The sequence below is a fragment of the Oncorhynchus mykiss genome, chromosome 1 (assembly GCF_013265735.2).
Source record: "Oncorhynchus mykiss isolate Arlee chromosome 1, USDA_OmykA_1.1, whole genome shotgun sequence".
Taxonomy (NCBI): Eukaryota; Metazoa; Chordata; class Actinopteri; order Salmoniformes; family Salmonidae; genus Oncorhynchus; species Oncorhynchus mykiss.
The window spans coordinates 35,253,966-35,277,846 of NC_048565.1; the positions used below are offsets into that span (position 1 = coordinate 35,253,966).

Sequence of the window (23,881 nt, forward strand, 5' to 3'; positions counted from 1 at the left end):
CTCTTTTCATCTCCAAAAATGACAAGTTAATTAGTGGGTTGTGGTGGTTTCAGATCAAAAGTGGGGGGTCAAAAAGTACACATTCCTCCCCCTAATCTGATAGTAGGCTGGTAGACGCCCAGTCTCCCTCTGGTGCTTACATACAATATAGGCATACTGTACACATGTACAAACCCACACACACACATATAGAAGTCAGCTCAGACAGATCTAGCTCAGAGATCGAGCTCTTCAGCTCCTTCAGCAGCAGATTTGAATTTAGAATGGAAAATGAATGTGTTTATGCAACAAATGTTAGTGCATCACATCAAACCGAAACGCATTGATTCGTTCCTCTAATCAAACCAAATCACACCAAATTTTTTAATTCTAAAGCGTATTGTTCCTGTATCATATCGGAGCCCAAGTATCTATATCAATACGTATTGGATTGTCTTGAAAGGGAAAGATACGTCTTCAAATCGTAGCCTGTCTGTGAGCCCCTCTGTAGGTGTTCTGAGTGTGGGTTGATGCGAGGAGTTCTATACACCTATCACTGAGTCACACAGTATGACTAATTCTCTGTGAGTCAACGCGACTGTCTTTGGTCAACACCACATTGTCTCTCTCTCGCTCTCTCTAGCTCTCACTCTCTCTCTCTGTGTGTGTGTGTGTGTCTAGCCCCTGTGGTGTGTGTGTGTGTGTGTGTGTGTGTGTGTGTGTGTGTGTGTGTGTGTGTGTGTGTCTAGCCCCTGTGGTGGTGTAATCCTAGGAAGAGCTGTCAGTTGAATACCCCATCTGTTCCTCACACATGGTGTTCATGGAGACAGAAATGAGTATCTTTCTCTCAATTCTCTCCATTTTTCTTTTTCCTCCTGTCTTTTTTCTCATTGACTCCTTCACTGTTTGATCTATTCCACTTTTTTCTGTCTCTAATTATTGTTTTACCTCCTCCCCTCCCTCTTCTTTATTAGTCTCTCAGCTTTACTATTAGTCATTATCAGCTACTACTTTACCTGCACACACACACACACACACACACTTTGCACTACTGCACGTGCCAGCTCCCCATGCTGGTTACTATAGCAACCCCTTGTGGGCACCTTGCCGGAAGTCTGAGTGTGTTTTCTGCTCCTCCATCTCAAGCAGACATATCCTCCTCTACGTGTGTATTTGGACAATGAAGCTAAAATGTTACATTTGGCTCTATACTCCAGCATTTTGAATTTCTGATCATATGTTTCATACGAGGTGACAGTACACAATGTCACCTTTTTGTGTGTGGGGGGGTATTTTCATACATATCTGATTAACCGTTTAGAAGTCAAAGTACCCCCCATTTCAAGCTGTCATGTGCACAAGCAAAGTGAAATGCCTTTCTTGCAAGCTCTAAACCTAATAATGCAGCAATCAATCACAAAATAGCAAAAATAGACTATGGCTTTCCTCCTGATCAACGAACAGTTGACATGTCGAGCCAAGAGATGTTCTCTGTCCATCTGTCTCTCCCTCCCTAGTTCCTCTCTACATCCTCCTTAGCAATATTTCAATTTGTCTACTCTTTTTCTCCTCCTGTTCCAATTTCTATCACTCATCTTCCCCCCCTCTACATGTATCCCTCTCTTCCACTCCTCTTCTTCTCCCTCTTCCTCCATGTTCCCGAGTGCCTCAGATAGAACTGAATGGATTACCTTTCCTAGTGGGGTCAAGTCGCACACACACCGACACACACACACATACTGCAGCTACCTCTGGGAGCTCTGCTGTGTAAGTGGTATAGTTGGACTCAGTCCAGGATTAAGTGGAGGGTGTGAAGTGCACAGTAGACTATCCTCAGGCAGAGGCACACTCAGCTAACGAGTCAGGAGTGTGCTTACATGAGTTTCTGTGATTTTTTTATTTTGTGTGTGTGTGTGTGTGTGTGTGTGTGTGTGTGTGTGTGTGTGTGTGTGTATGACTAATTCTCTGTGAGTCAACGCTACTGTCTTTGGTCAACACCACATTGTCTCTCTCTCGCTCTCTCTAGCTCTCACTCTCTCTCTGTGTGTGTGTGTCTAGCCCCTGTGGTGTGTGTGTGTGTGTGTGTAATCTGATTTTCAGTGTGAGAGTGGATAAAGAAATATGGTTGAGTGAAAGGGTCTCTCTCTCCCTGTCACACCATCTCACCCTTCACTGTTACTAATACACTATAGAACACACTGTAGAGTCCACCTCACCTCTCACTGTTCCTAATACACTATAGAACACACTGTAGAGTCCACCTCACCTCTCACTGTTCCTAATACACTATAGAACACACTGTAGAGTCCACCTCCCCTCTCACTGTTACTAATACACTATAGAACACACTGTAGAGTCCACCTCTCCTCTCACTGTTACTAATACACTATAGAACACACTGTAGACTCCATCTGACCTCTCACTGTTACTAATACACTATAGAACACACTGTAGAGTCCATCTGACCTCTCACTGTTACTAATACACTATAGAACACACTGTAGAGTCCACCTCACCTCTCACTGTCACTAATACACTATAGAACACACTGTAGAGTCCACCTCACCTCTCACTGTTACTAATACACTATAGAACACACTGTAGAGTCCATCTGACCTCTCACTGTTACTAATACACTATAGAACACACTGTAGAGTCCACCTCACCTCTCACTGTTACTAATACACTATAGAACACACTGTAGAGTCCACCTCACCTCTCTCTATTATAAACACACACACACTTGCTGCTGTTTGTGTCTAACTCTGTGTGTAACTCAGATGGCAGATGTGTGTGGGTTTTTCTTAAGACAGCATGTAAACTATATATACAAAACTATGTGGAGACCCCTTCAAATGAGTGGATTTGGCTATTTCAGCCACAACCGTTGCTGACAGGTGTATAAAATCGAGGGCACAGACATGCAATCTCATCAACAAACATTGGCAGTAGAATGACCATACAGAAAAGCTCAGTGACTTTCAACATGGCAACGTCATGGGAAGCCACTTTTCCAACAAGTCCATTCGTAACATTTCTGCCCTGCTAAAGCTGTCCTGGTCAAATGTACATGCTGTTATTGTGAAGAGGAAACATCTAAGAACAACGGCTCACTACCGAGTTCCAAACTGCTCTGGAAGCAACGTCAGAACAAGAACTGTTGGTTGGGTTTCCATGGCCGAGCAGCCGCACACAAGCCTAAGATCACCATGAACAATACCAAGAACCGGCTAGAGTGGTGTAAAGCTCGCTACCATTGGAGCAGTGGAAACTCGTTCTCTGGAGTGATTAATCATGCTTCACCATACAGAAGTCCGATGTACAAATCTGGGTTTGGCAGATGCCAGGAGAACGCTACCTGCCCCAATGCATAGTGCCAACTGTACAGTTTGGTGGATGAGGAATAATGGTCTGGGGCTGTTTCTCATGGTTCGGACTAGACCCCTTAGTTCCAGTGAAGGGAAATCTTAATTCTACAGCATACAATGACATTCTAGACGATTCTGTGCTTCCAACTTTGTGGCAACAGTTTGGGGAAGGACCTTTCCTGTTTCAGCATGACAATGCCCCTGTGCACCAAGCGAGGTCCCTACAGAAATGGTTGGTTGAGATCGGTGTGGAAGAACTTGACTGGCCTGCACAGGGCCCTGGCCTCAACCCCATCGAACACCTTTGGGATGAATTGGAACGCCGACTGTGAGCCAGGCCTAATCATCCAACATCAGTGCCCGACCTCACTAATGTCCTTGTGGCTTAATGGAAGCAAGTCCCCACAGCAATGTTACAACATAAAGTGGAAAGCCTTCCCAGAAGAGTGGAGGCTGTTAAAACAGCAAAAGGGGGACCAACTCCATATTAATGCCCATGATTTTGGAATGAGACGTTCAACGAGCAGGTGTCCATATAGTTTTGGTCATGGAGTGTATCTCTCATGATTCAGTGAGTATACCTTGTGGAATATTCTGAGATTAATATGTGTGTTTCTTGTGTTGAAACATCTGTCAATTTCTGTATCTAAATCGAGTCATCCTCTCTCTGTGTTCCCAGCTGAGACACCCATTGAGGAGTTCACCCCAACACCAGCATTCCCTGCCCTCCAGTACCTGGAGTCTGTCGATGTGGAGGGAGTGGCCTGGAGGGCAGGGCTTAGGACAGGAGACTTCCTCATAGAGGTAACCATATCCCCTCTACTCTCCAACCCCATGGACTACCGCCACTGCCTCTCAGCTCTTTGTCTGACCACCAGCCATGTGTGTGTGTGTTTGTGCCTTGTATGTCCCGCTTGTGTCTTCCAGGTGCACGGGGTGAACGTGGTGAAGGTGGGCCATAAGCAAGTGGTGTCTCTGATTAGACAGGGGGGCAACAGCCTGCTGATGAAGGTGGTCTCTGTCACACGCAAACCTGAGTCTGAGGAGGTAGTCCGCAAGAAAGGTGAGCAATGTGTCTATATGAGTCCTATTTTGAGTATCTATCACAGGAGGTTGGTAACACCTAAATTGGGGAGAACGGGCTTGTGGTAATGACTGGAGCAGAATAAGTGGAATGGTTTCAAACACATCAAACACGTGGTTTCCAGGTTTTTGATGCCATTCCATTTACTCCGTTCCGGACCATCATTATGAGCTGTTCTCCCCTCAGCAGCCTCCTGTGATGGTATGCAGCCTCCTTCTGGAGTGGACAGGGTGAAAAGTGGGACTTCCACTACTGCCTGTCCCTCATTGCAGATGTAATCTCCTCTTCCTCCAGTCCGGTGTCCCATTATTAGCTGCTCCATGTATTTGATCTTTAGCACATAGCCATTTGATTCTTAAATGACAGCTTCTGTATTAGTATGTTGTCATGGAAATGGCAGTTGACACTAGATGTATGGAAGTAGGATCTGTATGTTCCTGTCACCAAGGTGATTTCACCACGTTGCCACACTGTAAATTCATGTGGTTTCCATGTCAACGGCATCTCATCATCTTTCTGCAAAACATCTCCCACTCACTCCTGCTAATACAACCTCGGGAAAGTGTGTGTGTGCGTATGTGTGTGTCTCTGTGTGTGTCTCTGTGTGTGTCTCCTTGGGTGGGAGAGAGAGAGACAGATAGCTCTGACCTACTTCCATCTGGACAGTAGATAGCAGATCTGTCTTAGTGCCAGTATGTGCCTCCCCCCGCTCCTACACACACACACACACACACACACACACACACACACACACACACACACACACACACACACACACACACACACACACACATGAGAGAGATAAATGAAAGAGAGCAGCAGAGTGGTAGCTGTGATATGGAGGTCTTTGAGTAGTCAGTCAGTGATTGGTGATCTGTGAATCGTCTAGTCATTACAAATATATAGTCCTCCTGTCACTAGAGACAGTACACTGGTCCATGTGGAACTGACCATGACAGACCTGCTTTGCTGTTTTTTGCTGTTTTTTAAGGATGATTTTCATGTCCAGCATATTGTTTTTTAAGGATGATTTTCATATCCAGCATATTGTTTCTTAAGGATGATTATCATATCCAGCATATTGTTTTTTAAGGATGATTTTCATATCCAGCATATTGTTTTTTAAGGATGATTTTCATATCCAGCATATTGTTTTTTAAGGATGATTTGTATATCCGGCATGTTGTTTTTTAAGGATGATTTGTATATCCGGCATGTTGTTTTTTCCAAGAGCTTCTATTTTTTTGACTAGAAATGTGGAATATTTCTCGTTCTGGTGATGTTTTTGCCGGTGAGTGAACTAATCTGATCCTATACAGTGACAACAATATTAAACCTGAGTATACTGAGCTGATAGCACAGGAGGTTGGTGGCACCGTAATTGGGGGAGGACGGGCTCGTGGTAATGGTTGGAGCGGGATAAGTGGAATGGTATCAAAAACATTAAACACATGATTTCTATGCGTTTGATGCCATTCCTTTCGCTCCGTTCCAGCCATTATTATGAACCGTCCTCCCCTCAGCAGCCTCCTCTGGAGAAATGAGTTGGTTATGAAGACGTTCATCTTGGTCATGATGAAGTCCCCACATGCTCTCGTCACTCTAGAGGACTCAGGCGTGTACAATGTGTGTTGGGGGGTGAGAGGGGGCAATGGACAGGGCAGAGACGGTAGACAGATCTGAGAGATGTAAGCACCCCATGGGGTTCTGCTGAGCTGGCTTTGCTCTGCCTGGTGATTCTGTGATGTTCTAAGCTGTTCTAAGCTGTGTTCAATACTCTAACAGGCTGCTCCAAGGGGACCTTCTCTGCAGTTTGTAACTCTGCAGACACTCTCACACACTCTCGCAATCCCCCCCCCCCCTTCTCTATCTCTCTCACACACAAGCCTCTGCGTCAAACCCTGCTAACGCCATGGTAACCATAGCAACAATGCTGCGTGCTTGAATTAAGCATTGCAATACACTTTCTCTAGCGCTCTCTCTCACTCTCCGTACTTTACATGAATATGCTGACCGGTGATGAAGTGATACTGTACGGACTAGATTAGATCAGATCTATAGCTGCTCAGTATAGCAGCGTAGCCAGGCTGTGGTGGCATCCAGATGTTCTGCTGATCTGTTGTTGCTCTCCACAGTGGTGCATTGAGACGGGACTGGCTGGTTGACAGTATGTTGAATGAGGTATATTGTATTGTGCAGAGACTGGGAGGTATGCTGCTGTATTTTAACATGTTCAGATGATACAGTGTGTTGGGTGGCGGACTGTAGCATAGATTTCATAGGCTGTGCGGTGTATTTTAGCTGTGATCATGTGTAGCTGCACATGCAATGTAGCACAGCGGGAGGTATTGCACTGTAGTAGTTGACGCTGTGATGGCATGGGCTATCTGTTTTGAGGGATTGATTTGTAGCTTGTTAACAGTCAGCTTTTCTCCTGTTATTTGGATGTGGACTGGATAGTATAGTAATAATATGTAGGTGTTTGGTATTGGTTGTGGACTGGTGCAGCACTAATAGTGAGCTGATTTGTAATAGTTAGTAGGCTTTGCAAGGTTCCTCCGAGTTTTTGGAGGTTAGAGGAGATGTGTGTATTCGGACTGGTGTGAGTGGTGTGCTGGTAGTGTATCAAGGGATTTCTGAGCTGTGGGATCTACAACTTCTTCCTCTGCCAAGGCCGCATGGCACAATGTACTCCCCACCGAAGTGTTCAGTGGGGTGGTGAGTGTGAGTGTGTCTGTGTGTTTGACGGAGGGAAAGAGAGAGTTACGATGAAGAAGAGTGTGTCTACCCGCAGCCTGAACAAGTCGTCCAGCTTTCCGCAGGCTGACCAGAGAAAGGCTGTGAAGACAGGATGGAGCGTTCGGCTGGGCCACACTCGCAGGGCGCTGATCAGCAGGGCCAAGGAGCCTTCCTCCTCACCCTCAACATCATCATCTTCACCCTGCCTTTTCTCCACAGCTCCCCCGCCACCCAAAAGAGCCCCCAGCACCACCTTGACGCTGCGCTCCAAGTCCATGACTGCCGAACTGGAGGAACTGGGTGAGTGTGAGAATAAAGATGCAAACATTCAAACACATATGTCCCCACTCTGTCTCTCTCTGTCTCTCTCTGTCCCCACTCTGTCGCTCTCTGTCGCTCTCTGTCTCTCTCTGTCTCTCTCTGTCTCTCTCTGTCCCCACTCTGTCCCCACTCTGTCTCTCTCTGTCTCTCTCTGTCTCTCTGTCCCCACTCTGTCTCTCTCTGTCTCTCTCTGTCTCTGTGTCTTTGTCTCTCTCTCTCTCTCTCTCACTTCACCTTTTTCATAAAAATATGCTTCCTGCCATAACACAATTTAGAACATGTCTTTAGCTCTGAAAGCATAATCTTGTCTTTCTTCTTAACTTTTGATATTTCCTTTCTCTCTTTGACTCACTCACTCACTCACTCTCTCTTACACACACACACACATCCTGACCCACATTTTCTGTCCTCTCTTTTCCCAAGCTTCTGTCCGGAGGAGGAGAGGAGGTGAGTCTGAGTGGAGACCTGTTGAGGCATCATCATGACCTCTCTGAGCATCACAGCCTGACACACTGTTCAATATGGATGAAGCACCGGCACGGCGTGGGCACTGAGCTCTGAGTCAGTCAGTCAGAACCTGCTCCTCAATCTTGAGGCTCACAAAGATTATAGACTCAGACGCTGTACCCCTCTGATCCAGTGGAGGCTGCTGAGGGGAGGACGGTTCATAATAATGGCTTGAGTGGCGCAAATGGAATGGCATCAAACTATGTGTTTGATAGATGTTATACCATTCCACTGATTCTGCTCCAACCGTTACCACAAGCCCGTCCTCCCCAATTAAGGTGCTACCAACCTCCTGTGCTCTAATCCAACATAGTGAAGGTTTCTTTAGTTGTGTGATGTGCATGGTGTAACTGTCAATTCTAAATATATTTGAACATGTGTAGACCTGCATGGTTGTGTTGATATTGTGTGGCGTTGTGACATTTTCTAGTTTCTAGATGTCTGACAGGGACTAGGGGCCGTGCATTGTGTGCAAACACTCACAATTTGTCATGTAGAAAGTATCTTGGTCCGTACATGCTGGGTATCTTTATTCAGAATGTGTTGTCCGTGTGATCCCTGTACAGAAAGGCTAGATGAGATGCTAGCGCCCCAGGAGCATTTGACGTTACGTTCCCAGCCCACAGAGGCCGACTACAGAGCTGCTACTGTCAAACAGAGACCTACCGGCAGGAGAATCACATCAGCAGAGATCAGTGTGAGTTCACATAGACACACGTGTGCAGAAACACATTGATGCATACTCTCTCTCTCTCTCCCACGCACGCACACACACACACACACACACATATACACACACATTCACACACACAGCCATTCTGGAACAGAGACCTACAAGCCGCAGAATAACATCAGCATGTACAGTATATACCCTCCCACATACTCATATACCATACATACTGTTTTGTATATAATATGCGTCTGAAACCTTTTTGTGAGTGTGTGTGTGTCTGTGTGTGTGTTTCAGTCGCTGTTTGAGAGGCAGGGCATGGCACTACATGGTGGGCTCCACCCAGGGATAGAGAGGGCTCATATGCAGCTGCCTAGAGGGATGTCCAGGACCAAGTCATTTGGTAACACCTTTCACCTTTAGTACAGTACCTAGTCAATAACTTGGCAACTATAGTGCATAATTTCTGTACTACTTTAGACATTCTAACTATTTCTGTCCTTTGCCCCCTGACCTCTCCAGGTGCGACTGAGGAGGACCGACTGTCGGCTTTGGCTGGAGAACACCGTTTCCCCCGGAGCTCTTCCATGACTGACAGCCTCCGAGACCACTCCCACTCCCATTCTATCCCGCCCCCTCCCCAGACTGCCCCCCCTCCTCCCCCCTCTCTCTACTACCTGGACACTGGCCCTCCCCCCTCCTTCTGCCCCCCTCCTCCCCCTGCCAGGGGTCAAGGTCAAGGTCATGATCCTGGAGGTCGTTCCAGCTTCAAGCCCTCCTCCCTGGACCTGGACCGGCCCTACGACCCATCGCACCGCCAATCCTCCCATCTCGAACGCCAGAAGAAGACAAGGTCAATGATAATTCTACAAGACTCCTCCCACTTACCCGTGGAGCCCACCGACATCCCCCGCCCCTCTGCCTCTGCTACACCACCCGAGCGAATTAAAAGGAAAGGACGGGTGATTGACAACCCGTACGCCAATGTGGGCCAGTTTAGTATTGGGTTGTACACGCCCACCAAGCCCCAGCGCAAGAAGAGCCCTCTGGTGAAACAGCTACAGGTAGGTTAAGTTGTTGATTTCTTTATTCTGATTATTAGCTGTTACTGTAGCAAGTGAACAAAGTTTGTTTTGAAGTTGAAGTTTCTAATTTCTTGTCATCTCTACCCCTCCAGGTGGAGGACGCTCAGGAGAGAGCCAGCATCGCCTTGGCTGCCGCCCACTCCCGAGAGCCCTCCCCCTCAGGTCGACACCCACACACCCACGGCCACACACACACCAGCCGGGCCGACTACTACCAGCAGCAGCTGATGGTGGAGCGCGAGCGTATGCGTCTCCAGGGAGAGGCCCTGCTGCAGGGGAAAGGGCCGTTCGCTGCCGCTATCGCCGGCGCTGTGAAGGACCGAGAGCGCCGTCTAGAGGAACGGAGGAAATCAACAGTCTTCCTGTCGGTGGGGACCATGGAGGGGGGGTCTGGGTCTGTCCCTGAGGCCCCCTCCTACACCACATCTCGCTCCATCGATGAGCGCCTGCTCAGCAGAGAATTTGGCCAGCTGCCACCCCCTGCCCTGGCCCTGCGTCCCTCACCTGGTGGCACTACCTTCATCCACCCACTCACAGGGAAGCCCCTGGATCCTAACTCGCCCCTGGCTCTTGCGCTGGCCGCAAGAGAGCGGGCACTTACCTCCCAGACCCAGTCCCCCGCCAGCAGCCCTGAGCCCAGGACTAAACAGGAAAGGGCTGGGGCTGGGGCTGGAAGTCAGGGGGCTTCGCTCTTCATCGACAGCCAGACCAAAGAGCCTCAGCATGGGGATGGGAGTCCGGGGTCACCCCAGGCTGGTAAACCCCAGTGGGGAGCATCCTCACCCACCTTGCTTCGCCAGGAGATGGAGGGAAGAGTAGAGGAGAGGAAGGAGGAGCGGAGAACGGAGGATAAGAAGAGTTTGTTGATCAGTATCATGGACACATCCCAACAGAAGACGGCTGGACTAATCATGGTCCATGCCACCAGTAACGGCCAGGCAGTGGGGCTGGAACCAGGGCTGGAGCAGACCCCCACCTCCACAGCCACCGAGCCCAGTAAACTCTCCCTCAGTCGGGTTCCATCGCCCAGCCCTTCTGCCTCTCAGCCCCAGGCCCAGCCCCAGGCCCAGCACCAGGCCCAGCACCCCTCCAGCCCAGCCCAGGCTACCTTGGCCCAGGGCAGTTCAGAGGAAGATGTGGAGCCCTACACAGTGAACCTACCTCCAGCCATGCTGTCCTCAAGTGATGAGGAGACCAGAGAGGAGCTGAAGAAGATCGGGGTGCTCCCACCTCCGGATGAGTTTGCCAACGGGTTGTTGGCCAAGGCACAAGCACTGGAACAAGCCCAAGCCCAAGCCCAAGCCCAGGGGACCCCTGTACCCCAGTCTAAATCCGTCACATCTCCCACAACATCTACCACCCCTACTCCCCTCACCCCTTCCACCACCACCCCAACCCCCAGCCTGACCCCCACCCAGCCTCAGGGCCCTCCTCTCCAGCCTTCCCCCGGAGGAGCAGTCGTCTCAGGGAAGCCCTCGGACCCGGACCAGCCCCATCCTCCAGCCCTGCTGGCTGAGTCTGGTTCAGCAGCAGACTCTGGTGTGGAGGAGGCAGACACACGCAGCTCCAGTGAGAGAGAGCGAGACCACCACCTGGAGACCACCAGCACCGTGTCCACCGTCTCCAGCATGTCCACTCTGTCCTCGGAGAGTGGTGAGCCCGCCGATACACATACCTCCTATGCCGACGGGCAGACCTTTGTGCTCGACAAGCCACCAGTGCCTCCCAAGCCCAGGCTAAAATCCCACATCGGAAGCAGTAAAGGCCCGGTAACCTTCAGGGACCCGTTGCTAAAGCAGAGCTCTGACAGTGAGCTGTTATCCCAGCAGCAGGCAGCTGCTCTTGCTGCAGCAGCGGCCGGAGGGGCAGGGCTGGGGCATGGAGGCCTTGGGTCTGGAGGCCTTGGGTCTGGAGGCCTGGGGTCAGGCTCTATATCTGGTCTGGTGGGAGGCCCTGGGAGGCCCCGCTACCTATTCCAGAGGAGGTCCAAGCTGTGGGGGGACCAGATGGAGGCGCGAGGACCCGGGGTGGGGTTAGGGATGGGGAGTCTTGGCAGTCTAGGGGGGTTGGGGCTAGGGCTGGGGGGTGAGGAGGGAGGCAAACCATCGGTGATTGGGGAACTGAGTTCCAGACTGCAGCAGCTGAATAAGGATACCAGGTCTCTGGGGGAGGAGGAGCCACTGGGGGCATCGCTGGACCCTGGGAGGAAGTCCCCTGTGACAGGCGCCAGGTAAGACAGGAGAGAGGGAGGCTAACTGAACATGGCCAAACCAATCTTAGGCCCTATTCAAGTACTTCTGAGATTCCTTTTTCCCTTCCTTTAAGTAATTAAGAATCTCTTGGGTGGATTAAAGCAAGGCTCCATTAGGCTACACAGCTTTCACATATCCACTCAGCTGTTCAAAAAGCTTCATATTCAGTTTAAAGGTTAAAAGGATTCAAAAACATCTGTAAATATTACATTCTAATTATCACTGCTGGCCTTGTTGTGCATGGTTTGCTCTCTCCCATTATAACGTATGCCACTGCCACCATACCCCCTGCACAGCAAACTGCGGTGGTGAGTAAGAGAGACTGAGGATAGAAGACATGCCTAGCTAATGCTACAATGTTAGCATTAACTTTCCTTAGCAATGCGAGTGCAAACAGGCCCTTTCATTAGCAATCCCCATTCCTCTCTGGTACAGCATAGATGGTACAGAAAGGTGAGATAATAGATCATAGGATTCGGGTTGAGGTTACGCTTAGACAGTTGGCTGTGGAACCTATGGAGTGATTGTACGACACACCATTTTGGGAGGATTTGTTTTTTTTTCAGGTTTTTGTTCTTTCATTGTTCTACTGAAAGTCCTTTGTATTCCTACAGATGTTACAAGGACACGGATGGGAGTAAACTTTAAGTTTATAGCCACTAGGGTAAACCCAAACTCATTGTATTATTCATTTCCCAACCAGCCTATTAACTAACCCCATGGGAATGAAATAATTTACCGATTTTGTTTATTTTATTTCTCAAACCGCCATCAGTTGTTACCTTGTTGGCATGATCCACTTCCTGACGTTTCGACCAATAAAATTAGACATCAGGCTTACTGTACACTAACTAATTAATCACTTCCTGTAGAGGACCATAAAACATGACTAAATGTTATAATTAAGCAATAAGGCACAAGGGTTGTGGTATATGGCAATATACCACGACTAAGGGCTGTTCTTAGCACGACGCAACGCAGGGTGCCTGGATACAGCCATTAGCCGTGGTATATTGGCCTTATACCATAAACCCCCTTGTGCCTTATTGCTATTATAAACTGGTAGCCAATGTAATTAGAGCAGTAAAAATACATGTTTTGTCATAGCCGTGGTATATGGCTGTCAACCAATATACCACGGCTGTCAGCCAATCAGCACTCAGGGTTCAAACCACCCAGTTTATAATTCCAAATATAATACATGTTTAACCTATGTACTGTAGGCATGTAGTACTGGATCTCTCTAACACGCCACCATTATAATGTAAAATATATATATATATATATTCAATAACTGATTGGAGTTTTAAAGATTCTCTCCAATGTACATTACATTCTTTCATTGACAATTCTAAGTCTAGACTGAGTAAACTTCAGATCATCTCAAATAATTATATGATGTAATCCCATACAGTATAGAGATTATAGACCACCTGAAACATGCTGAGTTCTAAACTGTTTCCATGGTGACAGCATTGGCCTGCTTTCAACAGTCACCTTTGTTGTATCTAGTCAGTAAATCAGCTCTAAATCTCACTCAATAAAAAACAGTGTGTGTGTGCATGTGTGTGTGCATGTGTGTGTGCATGTGTGTGTGTGTATGTGTGCAGGGTTGGTCGGTTGGTGCAAACAAGGTAACACAGGGCCTGGAGGGATGCACTTCCTGAATACTTCTTCTCATCTCACGCACATACACACTCTCACCTCTGACCTGTAGGCCCTGACCTATGACCCTGCCAGCCCCCCCCCCCCCACACCTCCCTCTCTCCTACATGCAATGCTCAGCTGGAGTGGGTAAAAGTTGCTTCTAACCACTGATAAAGGATCAATTTGTTTTTTTAACACCAAAATGTTTTAAAGATGGAATCTGCAGTAGGGGAAATAGCACCAGTGTCTGTCCCACTGTCATTGTTATATTTTGGGATGCTGACAGGCAGAGGTGAGGAGCGTCGTGCAACATGCTATAATAAATTGCAGTACATGTTCTGCTGTTCTATCACCGTGCAATGATATCTGAGGCAATAAAACCGTGTTCGTTGTGTTGCAGTCATTTCTTTGTTGTTGTAATATCACAAACAGACTTGGCAGTGTCACCATTAAGGATTCCAGCTTTAAATTCGGATTGGGGCTAGGTTAATCTGATCCTAGATCTGTGGTTAGGGTTAACATATACAGTACCTCAACTACCTCCTTAGATTGCTTTCATCTCTCTCATCTTTGCCAGCTCCCATGTTCACTCCCTCCTTCCACTATGGTCTGCTGGCTGCTTACAGGGATAGTACAACCCAAAAATCTTAGTCTGTCAGATACCAAATATACGCGAGACTGCAGACTTCTCCTAATGCATATACAATAGCAGGATCTGCACATATACAACATCATCTACACAATATCATCTACATAAATGGCATAAACTACATGACTTTTAGCTCAACTTTTTAGGTATAAAAACATCTGATATATTTTTGGAGTGAACTATCCCTTTAACGTTCAGAGAGATTGGGCTAAATTAATGATCCTGCCCCCTCCCCTCACCTGACAAATCAACTTCAAGCTCAAGCACATCAGCAGAGATACAGTGGGATGAACCGTTGCCTGCTGTTGAAATACTGTGCATTAGTTGTTTTTACTAGTTTGGTCTTACTTATTTTAGTATATTAGATCTTATGTTGATCATGATTGTTTATGATGTATGTAGGTGATTGTGGTTATACAGTATCAAATAGCTTAGATTTAGTTAGTGTAAGGCTCAGTTAACCAACCTTATTAGCAGCAATAGTCTTCTTTCAGGAGTTTTCAGATGTATCTCAATAGTCTAAAATGCCTTCCTCTCCTCACCACCTCTCCTTCATCTGTATTGAATTGAGCTGAACAGGTGAGCGCAACATAGGCGATGGCTTCTTGGAATTCGCTTTCACCTGTCCAGTTCTTTCATATGATGCGGTGACTATGAAGTAAAGAAGGGAAGAGGAAGGCAAGGTGAAGAAAGGAAGTGGTTTTAGGACTATTGAGATGCAGACCTGATGCCTTTGTTTGTCTACTGAGCAGGAGGACCAATTATGACCACCAGTACCACCCTGACCTGGTTGTGGATAGGAACAGTAGTGGCGGCCTGCGAGCTCGCCTCATCTCTCTCTCCATGAAGCTCAGCAATGTTCTCAGATAAGGTGCTGAGGGACACTACTATTATAGCATTCTATAGAGTAGTCATGGTCAGTCATGTAGCGTACCAGCAAAGCAAATGTGTTAGTTAGATGTTTCACCATGTGTTTGAAGTAAGTATCACATCCCGTCAACTCAACCAATCCCAGAGCTGGACTCTGACATTACCTACATTCCCTGTGATGTCAGAGGATAGCGTGATGTCATACGTGTCATGTGACAGAGTGTTCTGATTGGCCCACTCCTCCGTCTCAGTTAATTTGACTAATCTTGACCTTATCCAGTCAAAATCAACCTCCCTGCATCGTCCCACCCCCAACGTCATCTGATACTTCTATTTCTACAGACTTTCTTTCTGTTCAGTTTAAATGAAGGAAAAGCTCAAATTATGCACATCGTTATTCTCTCTCTCTTCCTCCCTCTCTTTTTCACCCACTTCACACAGTTGCAGAACTCATTCGCTTGATTTCTGTGGTGTGTACACTCACTCGGTGTTGCTCCATACATTTACCACCAGTCCATGTCTGTCTCATTCAAATATATCCATGCTGCCAAAAGTGCTATATGTACCATTCATTCATCTATTCAATAATGTCCACTCATGCTATGTTGTCATAGCTTTGGCTGGTTCAGAAAATCCTGGTTGTCATTTGTTTGAGTTGGGCTCCTGTTCTTCTCTGATCTTTTATTTATGTTACATATGTTTCTGTTTGATATCAGTGATTGTGTTGGGGATTTCATTTGTCCACTGACGAGTCATCACACACTATAGTACACACTCTATTATAAACTGGGTGGTTCCAGCCCTGAATGCTGATTGGCTGACCACTGGTATGACAAAACATGTATTTTTACTGCTCTAATTATGTTGGTAACCAGTTTATAATAGCAATAAGGCACCTCAGGGGTTTGTGGTATATAGCCAATATACCACAGCTAAGGACTGTATCCATTCCACGTTGCGTCGTGCCTAAGAACAGCCCTTAGCCGTGGTATATTGGCTAATCTGGCCTTATTGCTTAACTCTACTGTACAATACTATGAGTCTCCATAATCTGAGTTTAAACTCACAAACACACAGAGTCAGGAGACTCTTGCCATTCATCCTGTTCCTCATTGTTTTATTTGGTTGTTTTTTCTGTTGGTTTGTATTCTTTATTCTTTTATTCAGTGTTTGAGATGTGAATAGTGTGCTCATTTCTCTCTCATGTGGCCTGCTGGACTCATCTGGTTCTGATTTCCTCAACTCTGCTGTCGTTGTCATGTCAAAAACACATAAACACAACCACACACCCACAAACACGGGCACCATTCATCCACACATACTAACACAAACACATACATTGGCTTGACATGGCCAGAGGAGTTGTCTAAAGCAGAGCCAGGTGTGGCTAGCAGGCTATGTCTCATGGACTGATGCTAACATTCTCTCCCATTGCTCTCTCTCTGCTCACCTTGCATGTTCCGCCCCGCTGCTCTGATCTGATTGGTCTAGAACTGACTGTACGCCCAGGAGGGCAAGACGACCGTGTAAGTGCGCATGGAGCTCATGTCATCTCACTCCGCCCATCTCTGTAGCTACCAACCGTCTCACCTCCTAAACCCATACCACACAGCACTCTCCCAACACACACACAAAGACATACACAAATGCACACGCAATCGCAAGTACACATGGATGTTGGTACTGACTGAAAACACCACCCTGTCCTCCAGCACTCCCACACACCTCCCTGCCTGTCCCCAAAACCAACCTACTTCTCCATTTCCCCCCTCACTCTTCCACCACGCCTCCTCTCCACCCCTCCCTCCCCCTAACCCCTCACTCTTTACATGAATTCCTACTCTGTTGACTGTTCTCCACCTCTCCACCCCTCCCTCTCCTTAACCCCTCACTCTCTCCAGTCATTCCTGCGGTATTGGCTGTTCTTCACCTCTCTACCCCTCCCTCCCCTTAACCCCTCACTCTCTCCAGTCATTCCTGCGGTATTGGCTGTTCTTCACCTCTCTGCCCCTCCCTCCCCTTAACCCCTCACTCTCTCCAGTCATTCCTGCGGTATTGGCTGTTCTTCACCTCTCTACCCCTCCCTCCCCTTAACCCCTCACTCTCTCCAGTCATTCCTGCGATATTGGCTGTTCTTCACCTCTCCACCCCTCCCTCCCATTAACCCCTTAGTCTCTCCAGTCATTCCTGCGGTATTGGCTGTTCTTCACCTCTCCACCCCTCCCTCCCCTTAACCCCTTAGTCTCTCCAGTCATTCCTGCGGTATTGGCTGTTCTTCACCTCTCCACCCCTCCCTCCCCTTAACCCCTTAGTCTCTCCAGTCATTCCTGTGGTTTTGGCTGTTCTTCACCTCAAAGCCCTCAGGTCTCACACTGTACAGTGCTTTATCTGGGTCAAATACAGACAAATAATCAAACCATTACTATCTAAAGTGATCTAACTGTGTACACAGGGTACAGTCCGGAGTGAGACTCAGGGAAAGCACTGGGATATGGTATAAATATGGTAGTTTGCACATCATCTACGGTGTGAGGACTGAGCTAGTGTTGTAGCTGCCATAGCTCTCTCCTTTCTTACCCACAGAGCAGACCATTTTTCTCCCATACAGAGCCCTACCTGTTTCTCCTGTAGAGCTATAAAGACATGACCCTTACTCTTACTACATGCATGGTCAGCCTTTTGGACCCAAAATATGCTGACACAAGGAAATCATGTTCACTGCTTTTACTTGTGTGCATGCTTGTGTGTGCGGTCAAAGACATGGCCAGGTTTTGAACAATTATCCTTTAACCCTGGCATTTGTTGGTGTTTACAGTAGGCTTGTATCATGTTCCTCTGACAGGACAGAACCATAAACCCCCTCCACCACATACCCTCATAGCTTCAAATCAGAGCTGTATTTATTGAGGCATAAAAATAAATCATTATTTGATCTTGCAGACATTGATTCCCCTTTGATATGACTTTATTAAAAAAGCACCATTTGCCAGAGTAGCCTGTTCTCTGGGCCTGCCGAATGAGTAGAGAAAAGACGTAAAGTAGAGAATCACACGCATGCCCACATGAAAAATACTACAGTTTACTATAGAATACTATAGTACTTGCTATAGAATTATGCAGTGAACTGTAGTATACAGTAGAATACTATACTACACACTCTAGTATCCTTCGATCATGTAGAATAATATAGACTACAAAAACACTACAGTAAATACTACAGTAATGTCCGCAAAAACAATAGAGTAATTATTATAGTATATGCTACAGTATTTCATTTGCATATCTCAATTCGTGCCACCCAGTGAGAAACCCATGAGTGAGAAATGATAATGTTCCCTACATATTATAGAAAAGAGCAGAAGCTCTGAACTATCTGTTCAGACCTCAGTCCTACCTACCTACAGGTTATGGAACATTTGCTCTTTGAGTATTTTGTCCAGTAGTTTTCCTCAAGGAGATAGCCACCACTGCTATGTCGAAGATAATAAAACAAAAACACTTAAATACTGTAGTAAATACTACAGTAATGTCTGCAAACTAACTACAGTAAATATTACAGAATATTAAGGTCTGCAAAGACACTACAGTAAATACTATAGTATATACTACAACAACAAAAATTACTACAGTATTTATTCTATAGTAAACTGTACATACGACAGTGTACTGCAATCATGTCCGCAACACTAGAGTAAATACTACAGTATTCAGTATTCACTGTAGTGTTTTTGCGGACCAAGAATGGCCATTGGTGAAACTGCACCAGTTTCTGGGTCCCCGTCTGTGAGACTGGAGTCTCAGTGGGGTTTAGAATGAACATCAGAGAAACTGAGCGATGGGAGCCAGGGAAATGCTGATGAGGGCTCTATGTCGGAGTGGACAACTTGATTGGCAATAAGACGGAATTAAGTTTCACTAAAGTAATTTATGAAGGAGAGAGGGAAAGGGAGAAAGGGAGTGAGAGATAGAAAGAGATTGATGAGCAGATACTCTCAGTGATTGCTCTGTCAGAATGAGCTGGATCCACCAAGTGTTGCTTGATCGTCTTCCACTAGCTAGACAGTATGCAGCTCTTGTTTCTCTTGCACACCATATGCCAGCAACTGGATAGATCGAACCGAGAGAGAACAGAGAAAGCGACTACAGAGGGAATTGGTAGATAGAACCCATTTCTGCTCTGTCAGATGTTCTGCCATGTTCCGGTTCTGTAACGTTCCAGTTCCTTAGTGTTCCAATTCAACTGTGTTTTCCTGCAGTGTTCCTCTCTCCTGACCCCAAGAAAGGTTGGACCATCTTGTATAAGGCCTTTACACCATGTACAAACCAACTGAGTAGTTGAAAACAATGAAGCTTTTGATCTTGCTGTGATTTTAACTAGCTTGCTCTCAGTAATGGTCACTAACCCTGCAGCCCCTCAGTGGCTTGATGTTTCAAAGGCTCAACAGATCAAATGGCTCTTTTTACTTGTGTGAAGCTTTATAGATAAAAAAACACTGTGACATTGTTCTAATATCTCTTTGCCTTTTTCTTTCTCTACATCTCATTGCGCTTGCTTTCTCTGTATCCCTCTCAACCTCTTTCCCTCCCAAACACCCTCTCCTTCTCTCTCTCTCTCTCTCTCTCTCTCTCTCTCTCTCTCTCTCTCTCTCTCTCTCAATCTTTCGCTCTCTCCTCCAGACTTTTCAGCAGTCTAGGAGAGCTCCACACCATTTCCCAGAGAAGCTACGGCACTTCCTACACCATCCGGCCCGGCAGCCGCTACCCCATAACACGCCGAATCCCAAGCCCCGGCTCGGGCTCCCCAGATCGGGGTGACCCCCTAAGTCGACTCCCAGGCTTCGGCTTACCCATTTCGCCCACCACGCCGCCCCACACCATCCTCAAGTCATCCAGCCTCAGCCTGCCCCATGAGCCCAAAGAAGTGCGCTTTGTTATGAGGAGCTCCAGCGCCCGGTCCCGCTCCCCGTCTCCCTCTCACTCTCCTGGGTTGGGCTCGCCCCTCCTGGCCCTCAGGCCCTTCCACCAGAAGCCCCTCCACCTGTGGAACAAGTACGACGTTGGAGACTGGCTGGAGAGCATCCACCTGGGGGAGCACAGGGCCGGCTTTCAGGAGCATGAGATTGAGGGCTCGCACCTGCCAGCACTCACCAAGGACGACTTTGCTGAGCTGGGGGTGACGCGGGTGGGACACCGCATGAACATCGAACGAGCACTCAAACAGCTGCTGGAGAGCTGACCCCTGCCCTGAGAGAGAGAGAGAGAGAGAGAGAGAGAAAGAAAGAAAGAGGGAGAGAGAAAAATGGATAGACCACCCCAGTTTTAAACTCCATTTTAGGTCGCTGCTTTTCATTTATTTTTATTCTGATGTGTCTGAAAGTTTCAGTGATTGCGTTCATATGCAGCTCTCAGCACTGCACTGAATTATGAAGTCCCTCCCCCATCTCACAACCTATCAGATGAGTCCTCTGAAAGAGGCACATAAACTCTTTGCAGAACAGAATCTCGCATGAGCTCCGATTAGAACATTTGATTTGTGACTGCTTGAGTTGCTCCTTTAGTCACACCTTTAACCTACCCACAGACCTTTCCTTCACTGTGCCGTTCTTCTTCTCCCTGTACCTCCATCTCTTTCCCTCCTGTTCATTTTTTGCCTCTGAAGGATCCCCAGTTTGTGTGAAGAAGAGGAGGATGAATCTCGTTCCAAACGGAAAGTTCAGTTGCCTTTCAAAATATTCTTACAGAGATCAGCTACGTTGAACACAGGAGTAAAGACGCAGTATTGACCTAGTATTGACATAGAACTGACATACTGATACAGTACTGACCTAGTTTTGGCATAGAACTGACATACTGATACAGTACTGACCTAGTATTGACATAGAACTGACATACTGATACAGTACTGACACAGGCCTCTCTCCACTCTGCCTGGCATTGTGTTCAACACTTGTGCCCAGAGACAGAGTTTGGTGTTGGAGACCACGTGGGGAGAACTCATCTATCCTGGGACTGTCTCACGGACTGACTGTGCTATCTATTATATTTTGAGAATGTTTAACCAACACTAGTGGCTTTTTTCATAATCAAAACATTTGCTTTGGGTTTCCAAAGGGAATATTATAAATATATATAATATAAATGTATTTAAATAGCTTTGAGGGGGGGGGACGACAGAACGTTGAAAAAAAGATACGTTATATACAGAGCATCTGACTCCTACTTCTAGACAGAGTACAGAGAGAAAACTTTAACATTTATTCCACCAACAATTTTCTTGTTTTTACCAATAATATATATATATATATATATATATTTGAAAGAAGGTGTATAGATTTCATAAAATATACAACTTTACTAAAACTATACATATTCAATATACAACACCCTATTGATTAACTGTCCTTCTATGGTCACTCTTTCCTGAACAGTAGCATGAGAAGTTGCATCACGTCTTGAACAGAAGGTTGTGTTTTCGTTTCCGCTTGTTTTCTTGCGGTCTTCCGTCATGCTGAAGGGTATCCCACACAGTGAGGGGTGTGAAACCACAGTTGACCCCAGTTTAAACCCAGTGACCTCAACACATACTCAGATGTAGACATACACAGATAGAGTCTTAATTATCAGCCTGTTGCAGAATAACTTTCCTGCAACTTTCCTGCACTTGTAGTGCTTGTAGGCTTCTGAAGTTTGTAATTTACACTTTGAAATGTCAGACTTGATTTTGTATCAACCCCTACAAAAAATGTCCATTAATTATAATATAATAATAATTCACATTTCCTGTTGCTGCAGGATTATTTTCCTGCTATAGCAAACTGGCTCAAATGAAGATCTTACATCTATATATACTGTACACACATGAACATTCACCTGGTCAAACAAATAACACACTTAGATTCACACACAGACACAGACACAATCCTCATCCAACCTAAGACCAGTAGCATCATTATCTACATCTCAGACCATGGTTTGGGTTATAGAACGAGATGTCTTAAGAAATCAACAATTGTAATGTGAATAGCTTCTCTCAATGGTTAGAGACAGTGAGTGTCATCCATACACACAACAACACAACGGGAGAACAACAGTGGTGCGTTTAAGAGGGAGCAACATTCTGAATACCGCAGATTTATTTGATTTGATTTATTTGACCTTTATTTATACAGGTTTTTTCTCCTTGAGATAACATCTCTTTTCCAAGAGAGACCTGGTCCAATAGCAGCAAATAGACCTGACATGGTACAACAGTCATGGACGTCTTATAAAGAACAAACATGATTCGCTATTATACAAGTTGATTTTTTGCTTTTGTAGGTAAAGAATATGTAGTATAGGTTTCTCAACAGTGAAGCATGTCTGTTCTCTATAATACATGACTATCTACATTGATGTTTAACATTGGACTCCCCTGAACATGACCCAGGTGGGCTCGACTACCACTAAAACCTTAACTAGTCAACAGTAGCACTGAAACCTTTATGCTCAGTTAAGATCCTTGGCAATCTATCTCTGTGAAACGTTCCTTTGTATCCATTTAACAGGTGGTAAATTCAACGTTGTGTGAAGGTTGTAGGGATAACGCTCACTGTCTCACATTGGACCTCACAGACGATCTCACTCCTGATTCTGGACAACATGCGGGGTGTTCTAAATGACACCCTTATCCCTATAGTGCCCTCCATTTTACATTTTGTGGCACTATTTAAGGAAAAGGATATATTTTGGGCCACTACCATACCGTCTGACTCATTTAGGCTTTTGTGTGGGGTTGATTGTTGGTTTGTGTTTATTTGTTATGTCCCCCCCTGCATAATGTAGGGATTGATTTGTGTTTATTTGTTATACCCCCACCCCCTCCATAATGTAAGAGTTGATTGTTGGTTTGTGTTTATTTGTTATGCCCCCACCCCCTCCATAATGTAAGCGTTGATTGTTGGTTTGTGTTTATTTGTTATGCCCCCACCCCCCCCCCCCCCATAATGTAAGAGTTGATTGTTGGTTTGTGTTTATTTGTTATGCCCCCGCCGCCCCCCCCCCCCCCCCCCCTCCATAATGTAAAAGTTGATTGTTGGTTTGTGTTTATTTGTTATGTCCCCCCCCCCCCCACCCATAATGTAAAAGTTGATTGTTGGTTTGTGTTTATTTGTTATGTCGCCCCCCCCCCCCCATAATGTAAGAGTTGATTGTTGGTTTGTGTTTATTTATGTCCCCCCCATAATGTAGGGGTGGATTTTGTAGCTCTTGGATTAAGACATTAAGAACTTTTTCTATTCACTCACCTAATCTGAATTTCAGAGTGACCAAGAAAAAGAGAAACTAAAGTATTTAAACCTCTCAAAATGACGTACACCCTGTAAATATGGACAAAATACAAATATTTGCTTTTTTATATTAATCAAAAGCAATGTATATATGATAGTTTTCATATACATTTTTGAAAATCAAAAAATATATAGATCTATATATGAATGTTTGGCATATATGCATAGTTAATCACTGAGGAAAAAATGTGTGATCAGATTGTATTCTTTCTATGAACTCTGAACTAGGAGATGATTTGCACAAAACACGGTGCTAGCAATACAGCCACCATTCGTTACAGCGCATGCAGGCTGTGAAGGGAGGAACACCCTGACTCTCTGTACACTCCCCCCTCTCCTCTGTGTGGTGCGTGTATGTATGTGTGTGCGCTAGTTCAAACCCTCGA

General features: G+C 46.1%; 1 protein-coding gene across 1 annotated transcript in view; it reads left to right on the forward strand.

The window, feature by feature from the left end:
• LOC110521950 (SH3 and multiple ankyrin repeat domains protein 3) overlaps nt 1-23,089 on the forward strand; it is a 78,374-nt gene extending 55,285 nt beyond the window's left edge. The window contains exons 5-13 of the mRNA XM_036976586.1: nt 4,027-4,151; nt 4,275-4,410; nt 7,390-7,470; nt 7,915-7,938; nt 8,565-8,695; nt 8,966-9,071; nt 9,191-9,732; nt 9,846-11,983; nt 19,849-23,089. Of these exons, the coding sequence (XP_036832481.1) occupies nt 4,027-4,151; nt 4,275-4,410; nt 7,390-7,470; nt 7,915-7,938; nt 8,565-8,695; nt 8,966-9,071; nt 9,191-9,732; nt 9,846-11,983; nt 19,849-20,407 (3,842 nt within the window). The 3' untranslated portion in view covers nt 20,408-23,089. The remainder of the gene's footprint in view (nt 1-4,026; nt 4,152-4,274; nt 4,411-7,389; nt 7,471-7,914; nt 7,939-8,564; nt 8,696-8,965; nt 9,072-9,190; nt 9,733-9,845; nt 11,984-19,848) is intronic.
• Nucleotides 23,090-23,881: the final 792 nt, after the last annotated feature.